Here is a 12,009-nt window from a genome sequence, read left to right on the forward strand (position 1 = left end):
CATCTGCACTTCGATGCCACCACAGCAAAACATGAACACAGACAGCAAACATAAAGCCTAAATAATTTCTGAAGCTTCAGTAAGGACATTGTTTTTCTAAGAAAGACAGGAATAACTGTTATCTAAAGAGATTTTGAAAGTGTAGATTCATTTAACTCCATCCCTGTAGGTACTATCAAGAAAAAAAATGCAGCAGTCATAGATGCACAATAAAAATAAATGTATTACTGCAAATCTTTAATCTTACTGAGAGCTGCAGGCCTCAAAGTGAATGAGTAATACCAAGCATTAGCTTGCTGAGAGGTAAAGAAGATTTAAAAATTAATTTTCCAACCCCTGATTTCAAGTTCACTGTTGTGTTCTACAGCCCTTTAGAGAACAACTCCAAGGCTCCATCAGTTGGGCTTACTCATCCATTTTTGGTTTTGTTCAGAAAAAAAAAATCTCAGCCATGACGAGATGGTGAGGGGATATAACCTTATTTTCTTTTCTGGTCACTTTGAACCACAGCAGGTCTTTTATTCCTCTTGAAAATATTTCATTTATCCATCTCCTGAGCACCTGAAAGTATTGACTGCTCTCCTAGAAGAGGAAATCCATGGTTTATTGCTGAGATTTCGGTCTCTAAGACGGTGATTTTATTTCCTCAAGTATGAAGCACAGATAAATTTGTCCAACTCTGGCACAAATGTTTGATACTCTGAAGCTTTCAATTCATAGCTCTTCTTAAGTTTATCTCCCTACACATGGAAGAAATACCTTCCATTAGCTCTTGTAGTCTCTCTTGGCACCTTGAGTTTGGGTTTGTGTCCCTTTCCTGTGCCAGCTGTAGAACCCAAGGTGCTGAGAGCAGCCAAGTTTCCAGCTGATTGAGGTACTGGTGTCCCACTGCAGCACCAACACCTTCTCTGGCCTTCTCCTGACTCTGAGTGGAATTGGAGCCACTGGTGACACAGAAGTTTGACAATCATGAGCCCAATCAGTCCTTATTTCAGTACTATACTTTACCACCTGCTGATCCTAAACACTTATTACTGTGCCATTTTATGTCACAAAGCAGCTGGTTTCTTAGAAGTGCAGGCAACAACTTTATCCAATTTATTTTGTACTGCTATTCACATCCACCAGTGAATAATTGCTGGGGTTGCTGATATGTTTGTGAAGACAGAGAAGTTAAATGAACCTGTAAACTTCTGGGGACAGGCCACTAATCCAGAAAAATTAGACTGCAAAACTCTCAATCAATCCTTTTTTCCCCTGTTTCTCATTATTTCTAACAGATCAGACAACAAAAAAGCTCTGTGTTTTCAGATCAGTTTGGGAACTCAGTTTATTGCTGCTATCATATAATTGTTATTATGGGCAGCTGTATAAGTGCACAAACTTTTACTGTTTAGTTTTCCTTATGTGGGTCTCCCTCTCCAGCATAGCTTTAGGAAAATCTAATGCCTCTGTAAAACCCTGGCTGCGTCATGACGGGTTATGGAAACTTCTCAAGCTCAGAAAATAGCCGTGCTATGAAGCAGAAATTGCATGACAGTAGAAAAATCAAACTACAAAAGCATATTGCATATTCTAGTTGCTAGTGCAACGAGCATGTGACCCTATGGTCCCATGTCACCTCCCATGAAAGCAGCTTTAAGTCCTAGCTGTTGGGTAAACAAAGATTTCTCAGTTTATTAGTGCAGACCTTGTTAGTTATCTACATCTCCTAATCACATGATGCCCTGGTGTTTATTAGGGTCTGTATCTCACAAGCTGCAGCCCCATTCCACTGAAATCAAAAGGAGCTTTTCATCATGGAATGATGACATTAAGCCTGTCCTGTGATCTGAAGCAGCTCTGCCCCAGCCTTGAGCTGTTAGAGAAGATCAGGCTCAGGTTTCTCATTTCCCTAAACTCTCTTGTCATTTTCTGTCAGTCAATTTACAGCAAAAGCCTGAACTTCCACTGACTCTCCCAAGTCTATAGATAGGGCTTCTAAAATTGCTAACCAAACTGATTGTGCTGTATATAGATCCCTGCAATGGAAGGTCAGGGAAAAACATTTTGATCATCTGGTCTGATCTCCAGACTGACACAGGCAGCAAAACTTCCTTAAATAGGCCGAGTTACCAAACAGGCGGAAAACGTTGTGTTCTTGAAGCCTCTGCTGAAGTCTGCACTTGGTTCAGCGTTTTGGTTTGACTGCTGCTGCTCACAGTCTCTCATCCCCAGAGGACAAACTGAAGGTGACTGTTAACCAGAATGCAAATTAACTTTAAAAGCCCTTTTTTTTTTTTGGTAGATTTAGCCAGTAAATGTTGACTACCCAGCCCCTGGGAATGCTGCAGCTAGGAGACAGCAACAACATTTCATCATCACCTTTGCAACTCTCAAGTCTGCTGCTTAAACTATGAAAAAAATACTAATTCCATGATTTTTGTACTGAGATTGTACTGCACCTGTAGTAACAACAACAAAAACCTTTCACAGCACTGCTCCCATTTGTGTCAGGCAATTGCTATTTACGTTAGCACCCAAACTCTCAGATGGAGTGTACAAAAAGCTGGGGGTTTCCTTAGAGTTTGGTTTAGTACCATTCAGATTTGGGGGCTGGAAGTCTCCCACCATAAAATGCATTTGAGGCATTCTGCCACTCACTTAAAGCTACCAGAAAGTTTTTTTGGAAGCCATTACACTGATGTAAAGAGGCTGTTTCTGCATTGGTGTCATATTTAACACAAGCAAATGTTTCCTCTGAAAAAAAAAAAAGCAGTACAAAGAACGTTCATAAGAAGTGTGTTCTGTGGAAAAAAGTCTAGAAGTATTCTGAAGAGCCTATTTCATTTTAAAGAATAATCTGATGCCCTGAACACCAAGGGTGTTTAACAGTGATGTCTCAAATGCATTAAAATCTGCACTGCAGGGCACGTGCTGCTTCTTTCCATTCTGTCCTGGGAATCCTGAATTTGACAAATGTTCAAGGGTACTGCTAAAGATACAGGCAAGTGTTATCTGGAGAAAGATTTCCCCCGAAAAAATTATTAAATGCCTTCAGATATAGCATAGAATATAATGAAAAAAGTCTTGAAAAAAAAAAAAATCACAAATGCCATGAGCTGAAGGAGACTGGACAGCTTTATCTGCATTAAAGCTCACACTCTTTGCGAGTGCACTTCATTGTGCAAGCCCACACTGCCAAATCACATCCTTCTGAGCAAAACTGCCTCCTGGTTTTGATAGTTTTCTACCACTTGCTCCAAGCTTAGTAGAATTTTAAGCACTTTGAAACTGCAAATGCAGTTCTGTAGGATTCTGCAATTCTGTAGGAACTCCTAATTAGTCCCTGGAAAGCACAAAGGTACAGCCAAAAAGCCTGACTCCATGTGCAATATTAAAAGCAGTGGAAATTGTAGGCTGCCACCAGAGATGGACACAGGCACAAGGCAGAGAAGATAAATGAGATGAAACAGTCATAAAAACAATACTGAATAATCTGATGCCAGTTTTCAAGCTATTATTTAATAAGGCACAGATGTTAGAGTCACATTTTAGTTTGCTTTTCATGTACATTATGAATTATTTTGCACTTTTGCATTAGTACACATTAGGCAAAAAACTGCCTCTAATATATTAGAAATTCACTTTAGGGGGAAACTCCCCCTCCTCAATCTGTTGTCTTCTCATTTAATCACAAAATGGTTGGACAAGAGATCAAATCAACACTAAGGCTGTGCTAGCAAGTGACAAATCATTTCACCTCAAAAAATTATTAATCTTAGTGGCAGTGTGCTTGTGTGCTGTGATTTACTGAGAACAAAATAACCTCACAATGCTCAATTTAAAATTGACACTGCCTTTGACTAATGGCACACATTTCCTGATGTGATAATGCCATTGACTGGTGAGGATTCATTTGTAACAGAGGGAGCAGCTGTACTATCAGAGATCAGGCTGATGAATATTATATTGAAACATTTTTACCAGGGTAAAATGCCTATAAATCATTCTTTTGGGGAAAAATGAAGTGATTAAAGCATTGCCAGCATCAGGTGACTCGGAATTAGGTCACCTGCCTTACTTGCTTTGGTGAGAGCAGAGACAGGCTCTAGCTCAAGACCAAATAATAAAATACCAGCACATATTTCTCCTCTTCAGCAGTTCTCCACTGCTGAAGGCAGCCCCAGTTTGTCACACAATAAAGCAGAGTGCTCAGGAATTGGTGCTGTGGTCTAAATTAACCTTTAAGGACACCGACCCACAGGCTGTGACCACTTCTGGTGCAGTTCAGCCCTGGCCACCCCAGAAGTTTGGAGGCAGTCTGGGTACTTGATGAACCAGGCTAATCTGATTGCTATTCTGCCATTTTTCATCTAATTAAGGCACTTTATTACGTAATTAAACTCTGATTCTAAGTTTCTTTCATCCTTGACACTGATTAAGAATAAACACAGCAAACACTGGGAAAAAAGTGAGTTTTACCTGAATTTTGTAGAAATCTGTACCAGTCAAATGTGTCACTAGGTGCAGTCTTAATTCCTGTGTTGAAAAAAGAGAATCCCATGTTTAATGTCCCCTGGCTGGCTGAGCTGTGGTTCTTGAAGGCTTTTTGAAGCCTAGCAGAGCAGATTTCTGCCAAGCACGCTGAATTCCCATCTCCAGCTTCCCTCACCCCAGCAATGTCAGGTTGCCTGTGCAACCCTTCCACACACAGCAGATTGAAATTCCATGGAAAATCTTGTACAATCAGCCAGTGTTGGAACTTCTTCAGCAACACAACTCTGCTAAATTTGGCCTTTTAAAACTCCACATGAGATAACGTTATCTGAGGGAGCACATTACTCCAAAACAGATACAGGGCAGCTGGGACCCAGAGCCCTTAATATAAAAGGAAGTAAATTAAATTTACATACAAATTAAATATTAATTTATCCTGAATATTAATATATTTGTTTTGCCTTATGTTAAAGATTAATTATTTTAATAATGAAACTATTTTATTAATTTATTTAATCTCTTAGTTAACTGTTACCTCACAAGAGACTTAAATATAAACTAAATATGGGCTAAACAGCCTCCACAATGAGTTATTTCAACAGCACAGTTTGGAAAAGAATGTTATTTTCTTTGAAAGTGAAATCCATGAAATGGAATGAGCTTTGGAACCCACAGACAGTTATTTTTAAATAAATAATATTAGGAAATTAGGTCATCACACCTAAAATACTGAGTTGTGTTTCCTGGACTACTCAGTAAGTGCTGTACCTTGGGTGACGTACTTGTTGGCTGTCACTAGGTTGGAAATCCAACTTACAGCATTTAAAGGAGTCCGGAGTTTCAGAAAATAATTATTCAGCACGAAAAACTTCTGTAGAGTTTGGAGAAATCTCAGTGTTGCCTTCAGAAGGCAGCTGGGAAACTTCTATAAAAGCACCAAATGAGTGGAAAATTTTGGCTGAGAGACTGAAAAAATGCCTCAATTAATGTCAGTGGCAAAACACCCAACTCCAGTGGAGCAGGACTGCAAACCCCAGCCCATTTCAGGAAAATACGTCCAGGGCAAAGAAGGCAGATACACAAACAGGTACCAAACACATGAATCAAAGAAATTGGATGTCTTAATCAGTATTTCAAAGCTCCTACCTTGACTTTGGACATATATTTTCTTCCTAGCATCTGGCTTTAAAGAGAAGGAGAAGAAAAATAACTTTCATAGTTCAACATAAAAATGTCTGTTCAATCTTCTAAAAAATCCACAACTAAAGAGTAACAAAATACACGTCAGTGTGCTTTTAACTATTAAAGATCAAAACAAACTATCAGAAAGATACATTAAGTAACACCAGAGGCCAACAGTCAGCAATGTAATTTACATTTATTGTGACCATTTACAGTATCACTGAACCAATTTTGGAATTAACACAATTACCATATTAGTACAAATATATTTTTTAGTTTGTCTCTGTATCCTCTTTTATGATCATTATCCTATTTTCCTGGAATAAAACAAATTTCAACTGTATAGCTGAAAATTGACTCTAGTTCCCAAAAAACCTGTTGGTCTGAAAAGACTGGTTTTGAAAATCCAGTTTATATTTATCCATAATAAAATTTATATCAGTTTCAGAAACTGCTATCAAATATTTAGACTTGCTTGTACAGGAAAAGTGGTGCCTGGTAGTTATTGCAGAACATTCACAAATAAAAATTACAAAATAAATTACTTTAAAATAGCTGTAGTAAAAGAGGTAATTACTACACTTCCAAAATCACTTCTGAAGTGCTACTCTGCTAGTTATTTAATTTAGGTGATTAAAGAAGCAATTTCCTATTTCAATATCTTTCTGTAACTCCAACTGTGGATTTATGGAATACATTTTTCTTTAATGAAAAGAGAATTAATTCTGAAACAAAATTCTAAGCAACCAATTCTTGAACCAGTCAGCTCAGAAAATGGGAAACCACAGAAGTAATTTTGTTTTAAATTGCAGAGATTTTGGTTTTCCCTATTGCTCCTATGTGGCTGCCCCTCAGTCCCCTGCCCAGGCACTGTAGTTACTAAAAATGAACTGGGGAAAGAAACTGAAATAAAAGAGGTCACTTAAAAAGTCATCTCCAGGCAGCTCACAGATGGGAAGGAGGTGGTTCCTGAGAATCAGAATGAACAATGTCACAAAAACGACACAAAAAAGCAGCAAATCTACGTGGGAATGAAGTGGGGGAGAACCAACTCTGTGCTACAGTGGAAGCCTGAGGATATTCCCTGGACTTTGTCCTTCAGAACCTACATGAGCTTTTGTGTTCAAAGGATTTAAAAATAATGAAAATAGTTTAATACATCATTACATTATTTTATTACTTAAATGACTTTTATTACTGGACTTTCTCTAACATTTTGAATTACACAGGATCTGCCAATGATAAAAAACCCCTTGCAAACAACAGGGCCAGCACTGAGAGCTGGAGGCCAGCCTCAGAATTTAACTTCACAGTACAAGTGGGAGAGCTGGGACTGAGCAAGACAGAGAAACACAGGAAAACAGAAGTGGGAAAAGCAGAGAGGGGCAGCAGACCCCAGCCCTGCCCTCGCAGGGGGCACCTGCCCAGCTCTGCCTTCCCCTCTGCTGGCTGAGACAGGCCCTTAGCTCCCTAAAACCACTGAGGTTCAAAAAGAAGTTTAAGTTAAAAGCATCCTCTTTCATGCCCTGCTGGCCCTCAAATGGCTCACGGTGAGTAAATATAATCCTGGCAGGGCTTGGATCATCAAGAAGAAAATAGCAGGAATACTGTGGGGCAGGGCATAGAGGTGTGTTCACACTTTACATATCAATTTTCTCCTATGTTCTTTATTTTAAATGGGCTTGAGGAGAACAGAAAATGAAATTGAATGCTGATAAAACTGGCTTAGGTAATTCTTCTGCACCAGTTTTATGCTACTGAAATAAAACACTGACCTTAAGCACAAGATTTTTACAGTATTTCAAACTCACTTGGAATACAGATTATTGCAAGTGCTGGGTTACATACTTCATAATTAAGGGTAATAGAAAAGAATTTGTAGGGAGATACAGCCTTTGAGTGCAGTGCAATTGCTTACATGTTTGCAATTTAAATTCTTAATTGAGTATCTTGACTAATAAAGCCCACATTAGAGGAATAAGGCAGTTCATAGTAGTGTGAATTAACATGTAAAATGCAGTAATTTCCCGTGACCTGTGTATGGAAGGATGGGTTCATGTTCTTCACTGCTTGAAAGCAAATTTGTGGCATTTGCTCTCAGCCTTTACATGAAGGCCCAGCAGAACAGGAACTCAACACCTCAGCATTTAAGGCACAGGTCAGCAGGTGGGAGTTCAGTTTAGGATTTGACAGATTTGCCTCCAATTCCCTGTCTGCCACAGACCTCCAAAACACTGAATTAGTCTCACAGGCCCAGAGTACACAAGTGTTTAGGTAAAATCAAAGTCTGGTACTTAAAAGCATTTGAGGTGCTGATTTTGAAATGCCTTCAAAGTTCAGTTTTGTTTCTTCTCCTTACACTCTGTTACTTCTGTCCTTTTCTTGCTTAAGATCTATGACAGAAGCTGTGCCCTTTCACATTTACCCATCATCAAGTTCATTGTAGTAACTATTAAAATCATATTACATTTGTAAAATGAAACACCAAATCCTATGTCTGGTCATGTACCCTTTTAATGCAAATAGGTTTTAAAAATCAGTTCATACCAAAATAAGGTGTTGTATATTGTACTGCTGTGTTGTGCAAGCTCTACTCTCAGGGATGATTTTTTAGGCAAGAGTGCATTAATGATTATATTATAATGCAAATTAGAACTGAAGAGATACCAAGCACTTTCAGCTTCTTGCATTTATTGCTCAGCTTCAGCTGATGTTTCCCCAGGTGAGGTGAGTGGAGCCAACACCTCACTGCAGCAGGAAGGTCCTGCCTTGCTGGTTTTATCCCAAATAACCATTATCCCAAATGGTTCCTGCCCCTCGCTGGATCTGGTGCTCGTGGCACTTCTTTGTGGTTCAGCACAGCAAATCTAACTTACCTCTGCAGTTCACCTTCAGAAGTTCATTCTATTTCCAGGGCTGACAAAACAAGCATTTTCAAATTACACTTCCAAATTCTTGAGTATAACTAATGCTGTCTAGAGGAATTTTGTCAGCATATAGTTTAGTAAACGATGCAAAAAGAAACAATTTGGCATCAGGAGAGATTCAGTTACAATGATTTGCTTAAAATGTTACAGAGAAGCACTTCCTACACTGTTCTACACTCTCTTCTAACACCAAACAGCTTTTAATGCCAGATCCATTTGACCTGTTGAAGTACATAAACATGAAACGCTTTCTCTGAAAGGAAAAGCAGGACTAGGAACAATGAAGATTATTGCAATTCTCTAGCATTATCTAGCAAACATTTCAGGAGGACACAGAGTTGCTAATACTGTAAGCATAACCACCATCACATAAACATACCCACTCTGCTGCTGCCAGCTCCTTCAGTTTCACTGTGAAAGCCACTGCAAACCTGGGTAAATGGACAAAAATGCATTGCTTTGCAATCTGCTTAAAGTGTTTAAACATAAAAAAAGTACTTCAGAAAAAATCTTGATAAGAACTAAGATCAGAGGCTTATAAAACTGATCCCAGATGAAAGGCAAAGCAGGCTTTCCACTTGTTTCAGCAGAAAATCGTGGTTAAACCAATGGCAGCTCCTCAGGCTTTACAACTCAGAGCTCTTGGGAAGGTGAAGTGAGGATTTCTCAAAGTAAGAGAAGCCCCAAATAATGGGAACAGCTGCCAGTTTACCCAGATCAATGCACACAGCTGCAGTAGGAATCTGGCATTTCCTGCTCCTGCCTCACTGCAGGTTGCAGGAGCCCTTTTCACAACCAGAACACACGTAAGGAGGGAGCTGAACTGCACCTCATTTCATACTGTGCTTTGACAATACCCAGCCCAGTCTGCAGCTGAGTTTAATTCAAATGGAGAGGGATTTTAAACCTTTCCCCAGTGTTCTCACCTTGTTTCTAAGCAGTCACAGCTGTCAGTGAGTAACAAACTGGGGTGTCTGAGATATGCATGTAGTGGGCTGCCACTGTAGTGGGCATGGTGGAGGTGTTGTGTTATAATCTGAGGGCATGAAATCACAATCATTCATTAGAATTCCCATAAATGCTGAATTATAACTCCTACTTTTGTTTGTTAAAACAAACCTTATTCCCTCACATTTGTTCTGTAGGATGTGCTTTATGGTACTGCAGTGAATTTCACACACAACTTGACAGCTTTAAGGTTACTAAAGCTTTTGCAAATGCTTGTTTTGTCAAGTTGCACATGCTCCCTTCCCAGATTTTGCAATTATACTCTCAATACCTCACATTAACAAGCATAAAAAGATGTTGCTTCTAAGTCTACAAAATGCTGTTCAACAGAAAAAAAAATTACCCTAGAGGAGTACAAGCACCATTTAGAGGAATTTTATTAAAAATGAAACACTCATAATGCTAGACAGTGTTCAATACTTTGTTTTATGGAATGTGGTGGTATATTGTACTGGACAAGTAATCTACAATTCATGATGCTTTCTCTTAGAACCCTGCAATCAATAAAGAAAAAGAAAAAAAATCAATGTTTCTTTTCATAACTATGCAGCTTAGAACCCTGCAATCAATAAAGAAAAAAAAAAAAAAAATCAATGTTTCTTTTCATAACTATGCAATGAATAACACCAGGGATGCTACTGGAGAAGAGGTACATTCAGAATAACTTCTAGAAAACTGAGTTACTTTTCCTGTAGAAGAGAAAATATTGTAAACTGCATAAGGATGCAGTAATGTATTTTGAAATATCATAGATAATTCAAGCTATTAAGGTATACTTCAGGTTCCCAGCTTAAAATCATTAAAAAACATTCAGTAAAACATGGGGTTTATGTTAGCTGTATCAGCTGTGCTTGTGACAGCTATATGAATATTTTAAACAGAGATGGATCAAATGGACACACTCAGGGATCCCGATTTTATGTCTTTTTCATTTTGCACAGTGCTGAAATTTATGTGACACATTAGATATATTTTTCTTTTCCTTCAGACCTGTTTAAAGAATAACTTCTGATTATTTGATAACAAAAGTAAACAAGTATATAAACTTTTTCTTGAGTGGGACCTTAAGTTGCTTTCACCTCCAAGTCACACTGAGACATAAGAACATGCCCTAATGATTTTTCAATGAGTGTGATTAAGCGCTGTCTTTAAAATCTGTTTACTTACCACGTTTTATAGGGGATTACAGACAGAGCAGCACATCTCTGCCAGTGCTAAGTGAGCCAATAATAGCTGGAACATGGAGTGGTATCAGCAAAGATAAACCCAGCAGAGAGAAGCCTGCTGCAGATTCTGCCTGACCCAAAATCCATCCTGCTCTGTGCTGCTGTTTCCAACAAGAAAAAGGTTTCCTCCCCCACCATGGCCATGATCAAACACTGCTGAAGTCAACAAACCTTTGGACCACTCAGGAGAAAACTTCTTTTCTGGGGATGTTGAAACGATGAAAAATGCTCAAAAATCTTTTTGGTTTTTAGTAATTTCCTCTGGTTTATGATCAGTTCTTGAACTACATTTGATGCCTATACTGACATGTCACTAGAACTTTTCCAGACTTTAAAACACCCTGAAAATACTCCCTTGTCATGACTCCCTAAAAGATCTGCCACTACAAAAATGCAATTTCCTGCCATAAATCTTCCACAAATGCTCTTACCTGGCTTCCTCCAGCACTGCTCCCATTACCTGGCACTTCTCTTGGCATTTGGTATCTTCATTTACATCTGTCCCACCAAAGATGATTCCAAAAGGAATTCTGCTACCTGCAAAGCAATGACTGCAGTGAGAAGTTGGCCAGCATGTCAAACTAATGACTAGGAGTGAAAAAGTACATTGATAATGCTGACCCACATATCTGAGCAAAAATCTGTGAAACCTGGAGAAACTTGAATTTTTGGTTTTTTTGGCACTGGAACCCCCCACACTATAATTATGCACTTTCACAGGACATCAAACCAAATGGGAAACAAAGTATGTTGATAAAGACAGAAAATGTACTATATATTTCACATTTATCTTTGAAAGTTATGTGAGCTGTAAGATCAGGGTTCATTAGCATTGCTAATTTCCTCATTACTAAATGAGAGAGCAAGCAAAAAGAATGAAAGACTAATTACCATTCTGGCTACTTGGAGAATTTCCTTGGTATTTGTTGATATTATACTCTAATGTTTGCAGGTGGAGAGAATTGATGCGCACTATCAAAGCACCACTGCCTCTAATCCTCAAGAGACAGACTGTCTGCAATACCATATAAAATATGTATCACCTCTTTAATAAATTTAAAAAGTAAATAACTATTATGCCATCTATTACATGTGCTGGTCATGTAAACAAAATTTCCAGGATGAGGCCCAGCAGATGGGTATTATGGCAGCAATGATGAGTGTAATCACTAAATGTCTAAATGTTA

General features: G+C 38.6%; 1 protein-coding gene across 2 annotated transcripts in view; it reads right to left on the reverse strand.

Annotated features, from left to right (window-relative positions):
• Positions 1-12,009, reverse strand: part of GLT1D1 (glycosyltransferase 1 domain containing 1) — a 47,595-nt gene that overhangs the window by 22,482 nt on the left and 13,104 nt on the right. For both annotated transcript variants that reach the window (XM_017734753.1, XM_017734754.1), the window contains exons 3-6: positions 11,254-11,359; positions 8,968-9,019; positions 5,626-5,662; positions 4,465-4,521 (exon numbers count right to left, since the gene is read on the reverse strand). In XM_017734753.1, coding sequence (XP_017590242.1) covers positions 4,465-4,521; positions 5,626-5,662; positions 8,968-9,019; positions 11,254-11,359 — 252 coding nt within the window. The remainder of the gene's footprint in view (positions 1-4,464; positions 4,522-5,625; positions 5,663-8,967; positions 9,020-11,253; positions 11,360-12,009) is intronic.

Source organism: Corvus brachyrhynchos, unplaced genomic scaffold (genome assembly GCF_000691975.1).
Source record: "Corvus brachyrhynchos isolate BGI_N302 unplaced genomic scaffold, ASM69197v1 scaffold114, whole genome shotgun sequence".
NCBI lineage: Eukaryota > Metazoa > Chordata > Aves > Passeriformes > Corvidae > Corvus > Corvus brachyrhynchos.